The sequence below is a fragment of the Momordica charantia genome (genome assembly GCF_013281855.1).
Source record: "Momordica charantia cultivar OHB3-1 chromosome 10 unlocalized genomic scaffold, Mcharantia_2.0 BLBB01000010.1, whole genome shotgun sequence".
NCBI lineage: Eukaryota > Viridiplantae > Streptophyta > Magnoliopsida > Cucurbitales > Cucurbitaceae > Momordica > Momordica charantia.
In genome coordinates this window covers 174,918-192,399 of record NW_028275158.1, presented here as the reverse complement: position 1 = coordinate 192,399, position 17,482 = coordinate 174,918, and the positions used below count along the sequence as shown (strand labels likewise).

The 17,482-nt window shown below is 37.9% G+C and overlaps 4 protein-coding genes across 9 annotated transcripts; 2 read left to right on the top strand and 2 right to left on the bottom strand.

Annotated features, from left to right (window-relative positions):
- The first annotated feature begins 3,876 nt into the window (after nucleotides 1–3,876).
- LOC111011559 (ubiquitin-ribosomal protein eL40 fusion protein) lies at nucleotides 3,877–5,305 on the top strand. Its single transcript, XM_022285379.2, has 5 exons — nucleotides 3,877–4,037; nucleotides 4,137–4,223; nucleotides 4,579–4,681; nucleotides 4,991–5,057; nucleotides 5,150–5,305. The coding sequence occupies exons 1-5, from the start codon at nucleotides 3,935–3,937 to the stop codon at nucleotides 5,174–5,176; spliced, it is 387 nt and encodes a 128-aa protein (XP_022141071.1). The 5' UTR covers nucleotides 3,877–3,934; the 3' UTR covers nucleotides 5,177–5,305.
- A 513-nt stretch (nucleotides 5,306–5,818) lies between these two features.
- On the bottom strand, nucleotides 5,819–7,909 carry LOC111011558 (homeobox-leucine zipper protein ATHB-7-like). The gene is made up of 2 exons (XM_022285378.2): nucleotides 6,432–7,909; nucleotides 5,819–6,349 (listed from the first exon to the last, which is right to left on the bottom strand). Exons 1-2 carry the CDS (start codon nucleotides 6,807–6,809, stop codon nucleotides 6,056–6,058), a joined length of 672 nt encoding a protein of 223 aa, XP_022141070.1. The 5' UTR covers nucleotides 6,810–7,909; the 3' UTR covers nucleotides 5,819–6,055.
- A 15-nt stretch (nucleotides 7,910–7,924) lies between these two features.
- On the top strand, nucleotides 7,925–9,615 carry LOC148208354 (uncharacterized). Its single transcript, XM_088117711.1, has one exon. The coding sequence runs from the start codon at nucleotides 8,318–8,320 to the stop codon at nucleotides 9,263–9,265; it is 948 nt and encodes a 315-aa protein (XP_087973837.1). The 5' UTR covers nucleotides 7,925–8,317; the 3' UTR covers nucleotides 9,266–9,615.
- Nucleotides 9,616–12,819: 3,204 nt separating this feature from the next.
- LOC111011617 (polyadenylate-binding protein-interacting protein 12) lies at nucleotides 12,820–16,753 on the bottom strand. 6 transcript variants are annotated; one of them, XM_022285461.2, is made up of 12 exons: nucleotides 16,595–16,753; nucleotides 16,284–16,410; nucleotides 15,527–16,151; nucleotides 15,087–15,197; nucleotides 14,945–14,989; nucleotides 14,777–14,849; nucleotides 14,585–14,697; nucleotides 14,398–14,457; nucleotides 14,226–14,273; nucleotides 14,040–14,108; nucleotides 13,404–13,465; nucleotides 12,820–13,288 (listed from the first exon to the last, which is right to left on the bottom strand). In XM_022285461.2, the coding sequence occupies exons 3-12, from the start codon at nucleotides 16,100–16,102 to the stop codon at nucleotides 13,231–13,233; spliced, it is 1,215 nt and encodes a 404-aa protein (XP_022141153.1). In that variant the 5' UTR covers nucleotides 16,103–16,151; nucleotides 16,284–16,410; nucleotides 16,595–16,753; the 3' UTR covers nucleotides 12,820–13,230. The 6 variants fall into 6 exon arrangements, with proteins under 6 accessions (XP_022141153.1, XP_022141159.1, XP_022141155.1 ...); XM_022285467.2 differs by having other exon boundaries at nucleotides 15,087–15,194; XM_022285463.2 differs by having other exon boundaries at nucleotides 16,337–16,410.
- Between the last annotated feature and the right edge of the window lie 729 nt (nucleotides 16,754–17,482).

Sequence of the window (17,482 nt, the reverse complement as noted above, 5' to 3'; positions counted from 1 at the left end):
AAGTTCATCCTCGTTGCTGCATTTTTTAGAAGATAATGATTATAATTTTGTTGAGAACTTAAAATTGGAACGCAAAAAATGGTAACCAATAAGTTTCTTTTTTTTAATATTTTTAAGGCCAAATTATTAGAATCATTTAAAATTTTAAAAAAATTGTGTCCATTATTAGATTAGAGAATAGGGAATAAATTATTAATAATAACTCATAATTATTAAACTTGCAAGGCTGTCCTTTGTATTCTTTGAGCAGACAAGAAGATCAATTCTCCCAAATCCTATAAAATTAGTGATTTTAAAGAAAATAAGATTTGGCATGTGAAAGTTTTCTATATTTTTTAAATCATCTAGTCAAATTATCCATTCAACTCACGACTCACAACTACGGGTTTTCACCGGTTCGGTTCAGTTCGGTCGAGTTAGGAAGAGTTTTTGGACCAATCTGAATTTTCGGATTTGCCATGTATAGGAACCGTCGAGTTTGAATTGGATGGTCAACCCAACCCAATATTTCCGGGTTGGATTGTTGGTTTGTGTGTGTTTTTTTATAATTTTTAATTATCACAGCGGTGACGGGGAGTTATGATTGAAACTTAATGGACGGTTGAGATTAAAATATAAAATGGAAGAAGATAATATGAAAACATTAAATGAAGGACTATGATTAACACTAAATAGACGGTTGATATTGAAGATAAAGATATTATTATTATATATAATTAAGGAAAATACAAATATATGCCTAAATTAGGTAGGTTGGATTGACTCGATTTTTTTAAAGGTGGAATCCGAGACCTGACCCAATCCAACCCGATCAGATTGGGAAAATCACAACCCAACCCAACCTTAAAATTTGGATTGGTTCATCGAGTTCAACGGATTGTTGAGTTTTTTGAATACTCCTACTTACAACTCCGAATCTTACATGGGTCTTCAAACAATAAAATTGTATTTGGTAATAAACAAAATTATTGCACCTGCTCATTATACTATTTCAGGTAAGATTTCGTTGTCTATTTTTATATTTCAATTTATATCTATTAAATTTAAACAAATATTACTAAACACTAGCCACACACTCTCCAATAATACTTGATAGAATTAGAGGTTAAAGATTGTGCAGTTAAAAGTATAGTTCTGGTTGCATACCTCTAGGATTTAGTCTTTCCTTCTATTTTAATGGGATTGAATTCTCGACTTCTAACAGAGCATAACTTAGCAAGTCAAGACACATATATTCAACCTTGATGTTAAAGAGTTTGAATCCTCACCCCAGATGTTAAACTAAAAAAAATAATCGTCCTTCTAAAAAATCTAACTCTCAGGGCTTCATTGTGGGCCCGTTGCAAAACTTTATCAAGTTAAGATGGGTTCAGGGCCTATCTTCAGGGGCTGTCGGACGATCGCTACCTAAGACTTGGCCAACGGTCGAAACCTGGTCGACCAGGCATTGGCCCTAAGTTGTTGGACGGTCGTTGCCTAAGACTTGGCCAATGGTCGAGACTTGGTCAATTGGGCATCTGGCCCTAAGTGGGCCAAGTGCAGTGCTTTGGTCGAGCTACTGGATTCGAACTTCTTTCTCTCTTCTAATTTGGACTTGTTTTAAACTTACCTTGTAGCTTACGTGATGGAAATTTTTTGAATCAACTCCAAATTTGAATACTAATTATGAAATGAAGAATCATATGAAAACAGATGTATTTATAAATTCATTATACAGGAAAGAAATAACTAAATTAAATTGAAGAAACAATCAAATGAAATCTTGAATCATCTATTTAAATCACGCAAAAATATGTTAACAGAAATTTACAAGATGTCAAAATGTATATTCGTAAAATATAGTTACAAAAACCATGGAATAATGGTTGCACAAATTAACCGTCCAGACTTTATTCTTTTTCCTTTGTAAAGCTTGTTCTTTCTTTCCTACAAAATTGCTTTGCTGTTGCCTCTTTCAACTACAGTATGAATCGAAGACAAAAAAATAGAGGTTAATCTTTGGTTGTATTTTGCAAGAAGAAAGCAGGGGAAATGGTAATTAAGCATTGGAAAAACATTCTCTACTTCCCACTCGACGATGAGGTGGAACAAACAATTATGTGTTCTTACAACCTTTTTTGAAGCATGAAAAACTTTGTGTGATCGAATTATCAGCCATGTCAAAAATAATAATAAAGAAGAACATGGTAAAAAGATCAGTCCAAAGCAATCAGCTCAATAAAAGACAACATGCACTGCACTGCATACTGCCCTATGGCATCCTTGTCCCCCTTCCCTCAAGTTACTATAGCCTTTCTTTTTCTTTTTCTTTTCTCTTTTTGAGTAACAAGTTACTATAGCTTTATTAATTACCCCTATAACTTCCCTATAATATAAAAGTTAAATCCTTCGGTTGTGTTAAAATAATTTTCTATGGCATGTTCAAAATGAATACCAACACAGTACGTATACATGACTATTGTGTGACAATGTGAATCAAGTATTTATCAGAACAATTGTCTACTTCCCATACAACTTAATGGAAAAAACTTGCTTAAATGTACCATAATGAATTGTATTTTATACTCAACCATCATCTCAGTTTAAACTATTTGCTCGACAAAACGTGTCCTATATGGGTCAAATAATTTGATTTCAACTAACAACTTTTGTGCAACTTCATATAATACGCAATACATGGTGTTTACTTGAAGAAAGATTGCAAAGAACAGAAGTTGAGTTGTGAATAATAAGAACTGATCTTCCAAAAATCTTCTGAACTTGGAAGCAAAGCCAAGGAGACAAATGGGTTTGAAGTTAGGCAGAGGCCAGCAAAGATTTGGTGAGGGTAATAGAGAAGTTGATTTTGACTGGCAAAAACATGCTTATTTGGTGAATTAATGGGATTTTTTTAAAACTAATATATTGGAATGGCGTGTCAAAACTCAAAAGTAATTGGAAATGGGATGGGTTCAGCAACCAATTTTTACGACTTTGACTTGGGGGGTCACTCGTCCACAAATTAACAGAGAAGAAAATTATGAGAGAGAGAGAGAGAGAGAGAGGGAGGGAGGGAGATTCTTAGGCGTTGCTTAGAGTGCAATGGAGAGAGAGGAAGAAAAATTATGGGCAGGGGATTGGGTAATGTAACACTCACAACAGTTTTGCATTCATCAGACAACAAAGTTAAGGCAAGGCAAGGAAAACAAACAGATTTTTGAACTTGGAGCGAAGAAGGGAAGGGAAATGAAATGGCCATATAGTCATGTTTTGTGTTAGCACTAGCAGTGAAGACAACAGATAGAAACACACACACAGGTTGCCTTTTTCTAAAACACAAACACAAACACAAACACTACGTTGTGCTTCTGCAGAACCAACAAGATGATGGGCGCCGCATAATATCTGTCCTGTCTTACTTTTCTGCCCACCGAACACAATCATTGAAACAGACACCAATTATATTATATTAGCGGATTACTCAGTGTACAGGCATATATATGCGAAGGGAATTGAAGGTCGGTCGGTTCACCCACTGCCACTGGACAGGCATATATATGGCCATAACTTGATAACGGGAAGTTACACTTGCATATTATTATTTGTGTTTGGATGAAATTGAAATAGCTCTTCCATTTTAACACAGCACAGCAGGAGCTGAAATTGGGCCTGGGCGACCTTTTTCTCTTCCTTAAATTTGAGACAAATTGGACTACAAAGTGCATCATCCTAAAAGTTATTTTAATTAATTGAGCCATAGACTCAAGTTCCCATAAAACTGGGCCAAGTGGGCCCATTTTACCATCCTTAACCTTGGTCCTGGGCCTAGATTTGTGAAATACAAGCCCGAACAACTATCCCTACCAAAACCCTAATCCCAGAGCATATAATCTCCAGTGGGATAGCCTAGACCTAGAGTGTAAACCGGATAGAGGAGTAACGAAGGCACGCCAAGATGCAGATCTTCGTGAAAACCCTTACTGGGAAGACGATTACGTTGGAAGTTGAGTCCAGCGACACCATCGACAATGTCAAAGCTAAAATCCAGGACAAGGAAGGTTCGACTTTTTTCAAAGTTATATTGTCAAGGCAACCTTTTTTTTTTTTTGTTGATTTCATATGTATTGGATTTTTATAATTCCCTGTGCATGTTTCAGGTATCCCCCCGGACCAGCAAAGACTTATCTTCGCCGGGAAGCAGCTTGAGGATGGGCGAACTCTCGCCGACTACAATATCCAGAAAGGTTGTTGCTATGTCTAGCTTCCATTGGATTCTCTTTCCTGTCTAGAGGAATAAATTTTGCTTAGTCATGTGGCGTCGGTGATAAAAGAAACCGGGTGTAAAGTTCATGTTCTGAATTATTAAAATTATACGTTTTGGTCATTACAAAGACCTAGGATTTGCTTAGTTACGATCTCGGAATGAGATTGAACATACAGCTATCTACTATGAGATGCCTGTAATTGTGTGATAAGTGCAGTGTTATCAAAAGTGGTCATTGCATCAACTATTTTAATACAGAACGAATGTCTTTATCTTTTTGTGAATTACTTCCCTTTTTTGTTACAAGGATTCTTAATAGGTTTGTATTCTTTCAGAGTCAACTCTGCACTTGGTGCTTAGGCTCCGTGGTGGTATTATTGAGCCATCTCTAATGGCATTGGCTAGGAAGTACAATCAAGACAAGATGATCTGCCGCAAGTAAGCTTCAATTTGCTTATTAATTTCATAAAATCGTTCTGTTTCTTTATTCTATATGAACTCGTTTGTTATTATGTCTGTTAATTACATTATACATGGAGTTGGATGTGGTGTGTGGTTTTATGCAAGCTTCTATTTGAATCACTTTTAGCATTTCAAAATTCATTGGCCATCTGTGTCTATCAACATCCTTTCTTAAGAAGTCGAAAACTGAATGTCTTATAGGTTTACCATTTAATTGATATACATACTTTCGTTATTGCTTCCTGAATCATTATTTCAAGTTGATCACATACAATTGATTTACAGGTGCTATGCCCGCTTGCACCCACGTGCTGTAAACTGCAGGAAAAAGAAGTGTGGACATAGCAACCAGGTAACTTGTTTTTCTTTGAGTTGTACTATTCTAATAATTTATAATCTCACTTTGTTACTTATATTGTTTTTTGGTTCATCACTGATTCGCAGTTGAGGCCAAAGAAGAAGATCAAGTAGACGTTTTATGTTTTTTACTTATTTTCTTCAGCACTTGTGCTTAGAACTATTTGCTTTATACTCTTTAGAAGTTTGAATTGTTATGATTTTGCTTCAACGTTCTCAAGTAATGGCATGTTTTGTTCTTGACTTTTTGAGTACTAAATCTTCAGATAGTCTTATTTCCTCAGTTCCAGCTCGTTTTTGGCCTCCTCCCCACCCCTAAGTTAGTAGCTGGAACACAAAATGATGGGACACGATTATACCCAGTAAAGAATATTTGGAAGCACTTAAAAGAATCATTTAAAATATACTCTAATTGTCATCACTTGAAAATTGTCGACCATTGACTGTTCTTTCGACAACCTCGAGTAAGCTACAGGGCAGAGTCTAATTCCTGATTTTGCCCATTGTCAGATGAAACTAATAACTACGGAATCTATATAGGATCATAGGGCACACTTGTTATTTTTGTCCTTCCACTTTCTGAATAGCCATCATTCACTCAAACAGAAGCAGAATTCAGGGGAAAGAACGGATTTCTCCAATAGGTCCAATCTTCATAATAAGGTATATCAGAATCAAATTGTTGGCATTATTTATTAAATGATAACGCGTTATGAAATTGGTCAGTTGTAATCGCATCATGGTGATAAAGTGTAGTGACCATCGGAACTTGGCTTTTATTTACTTGGTAAATGATTACAGAGCATTTTTCTCTTCTTTTTGGTTATAAGATTACAAAGCAGTTAGCGGATTACAGTTCTTCGGATTAGTTGGTATTAACCGAGTATAATTGGATATTTTTTATGTCAAGTAGTTTGGCTAATAAAATGATGAGCTGACGTAGATGATGCCAAAATTGAGTCAAATTTGAATTATTCAAGCAAGAAATCGTTGTCATCCACAGAAATTTGGCCACTGCAAGCTGCTACAGGGCTGATATTCAAAGACGACACCACCGTCTGAGTCGAAACCGCACCATTTATCAGATGTTTCATATGATCCATTTGGGTTAAGAAGGTGGCATGATTTCTCCTTGGTGTGGCCCGTGTCGTTGCTTCCGTCTTTCAGTAGATGCGTCACTGGAAGCCCTTGATCATGTCCCCCATTCTCTAACCTCTTTTTATCTATCCTATAATTATTATAGCCCTCGCAAGGCCTTCCTTGAACAAGCTCACTTAGCTTCTGCAACTGTTTCAAATACCAGTGGAGTAATGCAAATGCTTAGAGCTATAAAAGCCAAAAGGTATAAAGAAGAAAACAACTTTTGTACCTGTGAGAGCAAGGAGTTCCTCTCTTCTTGTAAGGATTTGAACTGAGATGCCAGATTATCATAATTAGCTCTGAGACTCCTAAAATCATTCTCCATCTGCTTTGATTTCCATCTCGCTCTTCTATTCTGAAACCATATTGCAACCTGGCGAGGCTGCAGTCCCAACTCAGTTGCCAACTGCACCTTCTTTCTCGGATCGAGCTTTGAATCAGATGAATAAAATATGGACTCCAACGACCTGATTTGTACATCGCTAAACCTTCTTTTGTTCATGCTATTGCTCTTCTTCTTCCTCCTCACGGGAGTTGAACATGTTTGTGAAGAGACGACTGCGACGGTCTCATAATTTGCTACTGTGAAGTAGTCGTTTCTCTTCATAATTTTGGTTGCAAACACATCCACATGGGAGTTGTTCACTCGTTCAGTTTCCTGGAAAACAGATGAGACTATATAGGTGCATGGTTAGGCAGCCAAGAAAAGAGTGAACAAGTTTGAATGGAAAACCAATGGAGTTCAATAACGTGTGGCTTTTTCCAGTCCATGTCTTGTGGTGATCTGCATCCATTTTCCCTTTTGAGCTTCAAAACTGAGCACCATCACTCTCTACTGCTCGCCAATCCCTTTTTGCTATAAAGGCACTGCAATGCATTCTTATCCGGCCCCTTTTCTTTTATGTCTAGCATAAATATCTGCTTTTCGCAAAAATATCTTAGTGATTGATTTGAATGGGAATGAGAGTGGTGGGAAAAATAAAAGTTGGAATAAAGAAGAGCAAAGTTTGTGGAGAGAGGATAAGTGTTGGGAAGGTTGAGGTGCCATCACGAAATTGCCAAAACTACTCTTTGCTCTGCCTATGGCGACAATCAAAGGCATTATGCAATAGATTGGATGATGGCGTCAAGTTCTCAGCAAAAGGGTTTTGGCTGTGGCTTGCACGCCACGGCGCTTGAGTTAGAGTTATTGAGGTCTGGCAGGATTGCTTTTGAATTTGAAGTTTTATTGCACATTCTTTTCAGTGTAGTTAGTGTCAGGTGATGGGTTTTAAAAGGTGAAAATAAGTTAAAACTTTAGTTAGAATGAAGATAAGATGCAGTAAGGATTGTACAAGGCAATAGGCATGTTAGTTGTTAAACGAAGCTGAACGAGAGGGAATGCTAATAGCAGATATGGTAAAGACTAAAAGTTGAAGAATATGTTTAAGAAAAATAATAAGAAGAAGGTGGGGACCAAAAGCATAGGGGAGTATTAGGTGGCGTGATGCTCAAACAAAAAGGTAAATATGGTTGGATTAACCCAAGGAAGAATTCAAAACATACAGGTATATATAATAAGAAATGAATGAGGTGTGTTCCGATCCTGCTTAAAACAGACTGTTAAGCAACTTTCCACCTTGTTAATAAATGATGTTAGAGGTAAAGTTGAAGAAAAAGGATAGCGGAATTAGGTGGCGCGATGCTTAAATTAGAGTGTGAGGATGGAGGGAGGAGGGAGGAATTGGCTAAGAATAAGTGTGGAAGAGAAAGGCATCCTATTTGGATGGGAAACCACAGGGTGTCCCCATTATGTAATTAGTAACACCCTGTTTTCCGGTCGGGCGAGAAAAGGGAGGCCCAGGGGGGAGGGGAATGGGATTTGGAACTTTGGATTTGGAATTGTGGAATTTTGGATTTGGAGTTGTGGAATTTTGGATTTGGAATTGGGACACAATTTCACACCCAGACCCACACAACAATTGAGCACTCATAATTGGCATTAATTCCATGCATTTTCTTAGCCTCTCGGTTGTGCTACATCTACATTCTTCGCCCCCACCTCCACGGCCACCCATACCTCCGGCCCCTCGCTAGCTCTCTCGCTGCCTGAGGGGCGACGGAGAAAATCAATCGATGTTCTTCATTGGTCCTTTGTCATTTCTGGATCCAGCTACCTTCGACCTCACCACCATCTGCTTCGTCGCCCTCCTCCTCCTCCTCTCCCTCCTCTCCCTCTGCTTCATCTTCCATCTCCGCTTCAAGTCCCGCTCCTGCCACCACCTCCGCCGCTTCAACTCCCTCTGGACCGTCCGATTCCTCCTCGTCTCCTTCATCTCCTTCTGGGCCCTCAATGAGCTCCTCCGCCTCTCCCTCTTCCGCCGCCGCTACCTCTACCCTTTCTTCCCCCCCATCCCCATCCCCTACCAATTCGCCCTCTGTAAGCTCCACGTCGCCCTCTCCCTCGGCTTCCTCCAGCCCGGCTTCCTGATCACCCTCCTCTTCCTCATCAATGTCTCCGCCAAGAACAAAACCTCCACCGACGTCCGGGCTCTCGCCCTCGTCCTCCTCACTCCCATCCCCATCCTCTTCCTCCACCTTCTCATCGTTCTCTACTCTCCCTTCCGCGACCACCTTCCCTCCTACTTGAATCGGACCTACCTTCTGATCAGGCACGATTACAGCAACAGCACCGTCCTCTGCGCCTACCCTCTCTTCAGCTCCCTTGCCTTCGCCGGATTTGGGGTCGCCTACATGCTCTGCTTCCTCTTGTCTTGCTGGAAAGTGGCGTCCCTCGTCATCAACAAGTCCCTCAGGATTCGGGTTTACGGCCTCGCCTTCACCATCATGCTCGCCTTGCCCTTGCAGATTATCTTCCTCGGTTTATCGGCGCACTGGAAGCCCGACGACCCCACTTACTCGGTTGTTACTCTTGTTGTCTTCTTCAGTACGTTTCTGTGCGCCGCAGCCGGGGAGAGCATTTTGGTCATTGTTCCCATCACCGATTCCTTGGCCGCCGGCGTCGAATGCCGCTGGGAGTGTACCGGGGAACAATTGAAATCCACGGCCACGGAGGATGGTTGATTCAATTTGATCAGATTTGAGGTTAGGAAATTTGACATATGTCTGCCGACATTCCTGACACGCCTCCCTTTTTTACGTCACCTATTTTCCTTTATATTATATGTTTCGGTCAGCCACGGCGGTGGCGCGCTGTTTCCCGTTTACAGAAGAAACTCAGAGCGGAGAATGTGTAAAGGTCTTTTCCTTTTTTCTTTTTTTCTCTTTTTTCATTTTTGCTATTTTTTTTTTTTTTAACTTTAAACAGGGGCAGAAATTGTACTTCAAAGAGAGAGAGAGGGGCAAATTTTAATGTAAAATCTTGTAATGATTTGTTCTCTCAATTGTTTTAAGTCTTAAAAATAATTAATATTTGTCCTCCTCGACATAATTTAATTTAATTGGTAAAAAAATAACAATCCACCTATTACTATATAATTAACTTTTGAGATTTGTTTTAGTTCAACAAAAGCGAGTCTTGTGCGTATTGTAATTTTTCTATAAATTGCGACCATCTTACTAGTGGAATCCGATTGCTGGTTTGCAATTAAGCTGGTCCATGGAGAAAATTCAACTCTGGTTTGGTTGATGGATGCAAGGACTTTGCTTCCATCTTGTTCCACCACCTCCCTCAAACCTGCAATGTGCCACCTCCCTACTTCCTTTTCAATACTATTAAGGGTTATTTTCCTTCCAATGCAGTTTCTAATTAATAATATATTTCCCTTTTTTTAAAAAAATAATAAATAATTGCAAAGGTGAGACATCAAACCATTAACTTAAAAAATGATAATAAGTAGTGACCCATCTAAAAAATAATAATAATAACGAGTTTTCTCTATTTGTTCTTAATTTTTACTTGGGTTGGTTCCATACTTGTTTTTGGAATCCAACTCTTAACCTTCTCAACCAGTTCTTGTTGTTTTCAAATTTTAGCGAAATTTAAAACATAATATATATATTTAAATCTGATTAAGAATTGCAGAAATAGAAAGGAAAAAAAAAACAAATCAAAGTTGTTATAAACAAATAACAAAATCAATGAGCTGTGTCCCGTCCTCCTTAAAACGATTGTTAAGTAATCTTTCACCTACAAATACTATACATTTGATTTAAAAGTTAGAAATGCATTGTTATTTAAAAAATATATATATGTATTATTAAATATAATTATTTCAACTGAACAACTTCATTATCTGGATATCTGGATTGGAAGAAATCATCTCTAATTTCATATTATTAAATTCTAATCTCAAGGCAATCAAAATGGCAGTCTTTTTTATTCTTAGAAAATATGGGGCACGGTCATTTAGGTTTAACCTGAAATAATTTGAGAGACTTTAATTAAACAAAATTTATATTTATTTTTACTTAAAGTCTTATGGTTATCGAGATGGATCTAAGTTTATGGAAGTTTGATCAGGTGGATTATTATTATTTTAAGAGGGGGAGAACTGAAAGTAAGGAATTATAGATGTTAAAATTGGCATTGATTTGAAGGATTGTGGATGGAATAGTAATTAATTTGAGTTTTCATATTGATAGAGAAACAGAAAAGGAAAAGTATATTAGGCGTTGAGAGTTGAGAGAGGGAGAGAGAAGAGAGTGGTTAGTTGATGACAGGAAATAGGAATAAAGTAAGCGAGGCGGTTAGTATTGGAGGGATTGAAAAAGAAGAAGAAACAAGAAACAGAAAGTATTTAGTATTTATAGTATTGGATTTGAATAGATTTTAAAATGTGGAATGTTAGATTGATGATGATGATGAGGAGGAATGTTGCAGATTGTAACTCCGACGCATGGCTGTTCTTCTCCCTGGTGTTCCTATAACCAAGACAGCAAGCAAGAAATCAAGATCGTAATTCGTAAGTAGTAATTGGGCAGCAGAAGCAGAGGCAGAGGCAGAAGCAGAGGCAGAGGCAGAAGCAGAAGCAGAGAAATGGGAGAGGGAGAAATCCCAAAAGGGTACGTGGCGGTGGTGGTGGGGCGATGCGAGATGGAGGAGCAGCAGAGGTTTGTGATTCCTGTGATTGACGTCAACCATCCGCTGTTTATGAAGCTTCTGAAGGAGGCGGAGGACGAGTATGGGTTCCAACACAAGGGCCCCATCATAATCCCTTGCCCCATCCACCACTTTCGGACTGTTCATAACCAAATTCATCCCACGCCACTTTCTTCTTCTCCTCAAACTCAAACTCTATGGTGTTTCACTTTCAGAAATTGAAACTCCCTCTCCCCTCTCCCCTCTCCCCCCACACTACGTACATACATGTATTTCTAATCTAATCAAATTATTATTATCTTCTACTTCTCTTACTACTACTTTTAATTCATTAATTCCACACATTTTTCACAAATCAAGCAACAAGCCTACCAACTATCCTTCAAATCAAGACGTTTAGACATACAACACATAGTTGATGCAAATGGAGATTCTATGACATGTAGCTAACTGCCCCTTTTTTGTTTTTTCAAGTTCAACAATTGCAAGGTGGACATCAATCTTGAAAGATAGTATCTTTATCTACTCAGTTACATTCGGATTGATGCATATTTTGATAGTTTAGATGAAACTAATAAAATAATATATAATCTTAATGTTCTTTAATTTAAAATATGATCAAAAAGATTATTTCTAAAATTTGTCAGAACTGGACACCAATGTTTTAATTAGTTGATAAAGAATGTCTAACAACTAATTTCAATTTTTTTTTTTCCTTTGAATTGTTAAATGGACTGGAATAATGGAAACATAACGACATAGAGCTGTTGACTTATTTGTGTTGGACCAATAGGATTGCTTGTTACAGTAAACGTGATGAGATTATGGATAAATGTGAGGAAGTTGGGTTTATGAAAGCAAAAGGCAAAGGCAAAGGCAAAGGCAAAGACAAAGGTAGGTTGTGGCAAATGAAATGAAGATTGAAATAATTTGGTAAGAGGATTCGGGTAAAGGACAATCACACATCACAATGCAAATGCCAAATGCAAGTAGTGGAGGAAGAGAAGAGTGACTAATTCTTAATTCTTATCCACAACAAATTGGAACTGGAATTCCAATTCCAACACCGATAACTCTGAGAAATGAGAATGTGAATCCAAAATAAATTGGAGAAAATTGCCAAATCGCTCTCCGACAAAAATGACTACTCTCTCAAGCTTCCAAAATTGCCTCCCCATCTTTTTGTCTTTTTTGCTGTTGGTTTTGGTTCCTCAATCCTCATTACTTGCAAATTCTGCTTTCTTTAATCATCTCCTACCCATACTTGCTCCTGCCGGACCCGACTCTTTAATTTCCTAACTTCACGTATTCTAATTCTATACTCCTTTTGACCAAATCATTCAACAAAACAACAGATCGTCCAACTACTTCCCCTTACAAACATTCAGCTGTTGGAAGGGGAAAACATTTATGCACATATTTCTACCTACCACCACACCAAGTTCTTTCGCATGGACCATTATTTATCTATCTAATATCTGTGTAGCACAAGAATGAACACAACACAACAAAACAAACACACACCATCCAGAATGAATGCCAATAACATTCAAGACGAACACTCACTCGAGAGAAGAGACTAAAAAAGAGGAGTTGATTACGAGAGTTTCCAGTTAGAAACATTGAAAGCAAGTTCCAAGTGTTCCCAGGGACCATCCCATCCCTACAGAATGCTTTGGTCCATCCATCATAACGTCATCAGAGATTTAAACGACTAAGAGCCTCAAAATGCCATCCACTCTATAAATAAAAAAAATAAAAAAAAAAAAAAAAAAACTAAACTAAAAATATCTCATCATCACCAACAATACCCTCTAGTTCTAGGTACCAAAAGGTACCAACTCCACTGCAGAGGATCGTGCATACCACCAAAGCCCACAACCCCATCTGAACATATCTCTATAACCATAATATATATATGCAATATATATAAATATATCTATCGGGCGCACCAGGCCGACATGGGATAGATGCAGGGATCATTCATTCAGTTCAGCTGAGCACGAGGAGAGCGAGGACGAACTGGGGTTTTTGATGGGCTCACCCTGAAAACAAACCCATAAGAATCAGAATGGTTATACTTTTTCAAACGGAAACATGATGCCTTATTATTTAAATCCCCAAAAACGAAAAAGGAAAACAGGAACACGCTATAATAACCTTATTGGCAGGGAACCCAAGACAACTCCACTGCAGTTAAGAGCAGCAATGGCACTTTCGGCCTGAAAATTACAAATGCAAACACTTATGCAAAGCTACGGTGAAGTTACAGCCAAGCATAAGAGAACAATCATGTAACTGCGAAAGTATGACTCATCAGTGGGTAACCACTGTTTTCTAGAAAGACTTTAAAAGCATAGGTACTGTTTTGATATTCACCAAAAAAAAAAACAATAAACACACTGAAATGAAAATAATTGTATATTAGATGATTTGAAAAAATGAAATATCATTGCAAAGATATTTGACATCGCTCGGCAGAGGCGAAATGCAAACTTAAAGCCACCACATCAATTGCTGCATCTTTAAGTTCACCAATAGATAGATTTAATACATAAAAGCAGGTGGTCTGAATGCATTCTATACACCACAAAAGCAAATATGTATTAGTGAATGGTAAATACAAGAACCACAACAGACTGGTTGATATGGCATCCATCCTCGCCTCACTGCCACTCCAATACTATATCTCCACCCTCCCCCAACCCCCAAAAAAGATAAGAAAAACGTGTGAACATGGCAGGGGAAAGGGTTACAGACGAAGCTACAAAATCAACTGGAAGAGAACAAGATTACCATTGTAAACTCAACAAATGCTATACGAGTGGAATGATGGTAATCTCCAAGTAGCCTAAGGCGCTGAACCTACAAAAGGTTATCAGACGACATAGAAAGTCACAACCAGAAAACAAAAAAGCACTGCAAAGAAAATCAAATTAAAGCCTGGATAATATGAAATATGTTATACGAGGAATAGCAAACCTCTCCACATAGTGATTCAAAGAACAGTTTAACCTCTGCTTGAGTAACCTATATGACATGACATGTAAACAATCAATGAAGAAATCATGCATATCTACGTTCTTTCATGTTCTCATCTTCAAAAAATAAGGTCTCAAATACATTCCAAAAGATTTTTCAATTTCAAATCTACCTTCTTGTCAATATTTGTACAATAGATAGTTCTTGAGCACATCTCACGTTCGTCATCCGACTAGAAACAATAAAACACAAGAAAACCAATTAAGAATAAATTGAAAGGAGTTGATAGCATCATAACAGCGAATTATAATGTAGTAAAGTTGATGAATGACAATGAGGACAGTTAAGACAATCCTAACCCTGGGTAAAAAGTCAGGATTGACAGGTGCTATTGCAGTTTTTGAGGGCAGCACTCTGACTGGATAGAAACCAAGAACTGTGCCTGAAAGATTCAAGGAAGATCTTGCACCCTCTGTAGCACGAAGTAAATTAGATATCATATCAAGTACAAAATGCATCCATGAAATGTGGTCCTGAGCTTGGAATTGTACCTTCATCAGTGAATTCGATAAAGGCAAAATGAAGAATGGAGTTGGGATCACCACAGATTCGACAGTCAACAACCTATTGAAGAAGACACAAGATGAAGCTAAGCTGACAGTAAAAACTAAAATGCCAAGAATCAGATAACAAAATGGAAAAAGAGAACAACCCGTTACCTCTCCACAGCTAGCAAAGACAGTAGCAAGTAGTTCTTCAGTCACCTATAATCAGAACATGGCAATTCCACAATACAAGTAAGAAATGAATAGGTTAAAAATGACCGTGGCAAGGCATATAATCAGGAGTTCTCACTCTTACCTGCTGGTCGATGTCAGATACATACACTGTCCTCCGAGTCATCTCATCTCGCTTCACTGCATTCATCTTATTATTCATCCTCCGTCTACCTTGACTAAAACCATTCTTCTTCTAAGTGAAACAAAGAGAAAACAAAGAAATCTAAATCAATTGGAGATTCATTCAACATAAATCAAAGAAATAAAATAGTTTCTCTAAAATCAAATAATACATGATATAGATGAACACTTCCAACAGGTTCACTGCAGTACAAACCTAAAGAAGGAACACCTAAAATATACAAAAACCTCAACACTCAACCCTAGAAGACCATCAGCCATGTTTAACTTCTAATGGGTTTTGTTCTCTAAAACTGAAAACAAAATGTACAGCATTCAAAGCTTAATAATAGTATCAATATCATTTCAACATCTTTCAAAACAACCAAAAGCCTCACATACCCTTCGATTAGTATGCCCGTCGTTGTTGACAGAATTAGCTTGCAATAGAAACTCGTTAGTATACCCAAGCGCACTGCCAAAGTAACCGGGAAAACTTTTGGCCAGCGAAGGAGGGACAAATTCCTCAGCCATGGGATTCAATTTGGATAGTAAATCCTCCAGATCCCTCATATCTCTTTTGAAGTTTTCACCTCCATCAGGTCCATTTCTCACTCCATTAGACATACTAATTCCATAACCAGCAGCAGCAGCAGACTTCACCATCAGCTGCTGGTTCTTAACCCCATTAGTTTCAAACCCGTTTGGCATCTGACCCATTTGAGGCTTGAAATTGGAAGGAAGTGTAAAAGAAGTTGCCGCAGCTGCTCTCTCCTGAAGCTGTGCCTTCTTGTGAATATTCTGATCATTACCGTTGGGATGAAAGTCGGGTTCTGCATTCATCGGACCCGTAGAATCGTTCTTAGGCTTCTGATTTTCAACACCCTTGGCTTCATTAGAATCAGAGGAAACCATAGTATTATCCAAAGTTTGACTTGGAGAGCCGATTTTGGGGCCAACATTCTCAGCAACCGCCATGATGAGAGAGAGGTCTGCGTATCAAGATCGAGCTTTTGCAATCTTGTTTCTGAAAAATAAATTGAAATCCCATGATCAAGATATGCGTGAGATAGGGAATAGGAAAAGTATTGGCAAAAAAGAATTTAAAAAAAAAAAAAAGAGGGGTCAAAGAAGAGGTTGCCTATAGTATTAAATTTACCTGAGGGGCTGGGGTTATCTAATACATTTGGAATGGTAAACGACCAAACCCACCTGGAGATCGTTGAGTAGAAGGAGTAAGAGAGCAGAAACAAAATTGAGGAGGATCGAAAGGAAAACGAAAAACCCTGTGCGCGAATTGAAGAGAAAGTTAGAGAGAGGGGTAGCGAAGTCTGAGTTTCCTGTTAGAATCAAATAGAAAAAGAAAAAGAAAAAGAAAAAGAAACAATCTTATCGCGTATCGGTGAATTAGTAATTAGTAATTAGTGCAGGAGATGAGATGAGATGAGATGAGAGAAGAGGAGTGTGTACGTTGGTTTGGTTGTTCAGAATCAGATCGTCGGATTGCGGTGGACTGGCTTTTCGGCCCTCCTTCTCCTTTCACAGCATCCCAGAACAGAAATGACCGATGAGATGAATTTTTCCTGCCCCTCACCTCAACTTTCAACATATTTCAGGGACAAACAAACCAAACCGGACTCATCAAACCAAACCTTTTCAAACTTCCCAAAATGCCCATCTCCCTCCCGTGCACCATCCACCATCCACCATCCACCATCCACCATCCATCACCCACCATCCATCATCCATCATCCATCATCCACCATCCATCACATTTAATTTCTCACATTATAAATGGAAATACCTTTCACCATCCAACACCACGTTTTCTTTTTACCATCTTTTACCTTTTTTCTTTTATGTAATTAAATTTACCTTATTTAAAATTTCTCTCTCTCCATCACGGCATACAAGTTAGAACATATGTACCATCTCATCCCTCCTAAGTCCTACCTAGGACCTCTATATAAGCAGCAAATCCTTTCCTAGATGATAAGTGCTCAAATCCAACTTCAGTAATTTGGAAATTAAAGCACTAAAAATTTTTATTTTGCAAAAATATTTTATAAAGAAACAATTATTCTCCAAACGATTATATATTTTCATTTCAAAAATAAATAAATTTGGAAATTACTATAAAAATGTTGCGCACTGTCATAAATTACTTAAAATAAATAATGAAAGATATCAAAATATTGTTTTTCTGTATACTTTTTTAAAAAATGTAGCACGGACTTGACCCTAATGGAGATTACAAGGCTGGATTTGAAAATTTTACATTTCCGAGTTTTTTTCGTGATAAAAGTATCTTTACTACTATATTTTTTTTATTTAAAAACAGTTATTAAAAGATTTTAA

What these genes read in the sequence shown, in the direction of transcription:
- LOC111011559 (XM_022285379.2), top strand. Translation starts at nt 3,935, where the DNA reads ATGCAGATCTTCGTGAAAACCCTTACTGGGAAGACGATTACGTTGGAA. An exon ending in GACAAGATGATCTGCCGCAA is followed by an intron (nt 4,682 to 4,990) that starts GTAAGCTTCAAT and finishes ATTGATTTACAG; the next exon opens with GTGCTATGCCCGCTTGCACC. An exon ending in AGTGTGGACATAGCAACCAG is followed by an intron (nt 5,058 to 5,149) that starts GTAACTTGTTTT and finishes ACTGATTCGCAG; the next exon opens with TTGAGGCCAAAGAAGAAGAT.
- LOC111011558 (XM_022285378.2), bottom strand. Translation starts at nt 6,809, where the DNA reads ATGAAGAGAAACGACTACTTCACAGTAGCAAATTATGAGACCGTCGCA. An exon ending in GGAACTCCTTGCTCTCACAG is followed by an intron (nt 6,350 to 6,431) that starts GTACAAAAGTTG and finishes TATTTGAAACAG; the next exon opens with TTGCAGAAGCTAAGTGAGCT.
- LOC148208354 (XM_088117711.1), top strand. Translation starts at nt 8,318, where the DNA reads ATGTTCTTCATTGGTCCTTTGTCATTTCTGGATCCAGCTACCTTCGAC.
- LOC111011617 (XM_022285461.2), bottom strand. Translation starts at nt 16,102, where the DNA reads ATGGCGGTTGCTGAGAATGTTGGCCCCAAAATCGGCTCTCCAAGTCAA. An exon ending in TCTTTGCTAGCTGTGGAGAG is followed by an intron (nt 14,850 to 14,944) that starts GTAACGGGTTGT and finishes CTTCTTCAATAG; the next exon opens with GTTGTTGACTGTCGAATCTG. An exon ending in CATTTGTTGAGTTTACAATG is followed by an intron (nt 13,466 to 14,039) that starts GTAATCTTGTTC and finishes TGTAATTTTCAG; the next exon opens with GCCGAAAGTGCCATTGCTGC.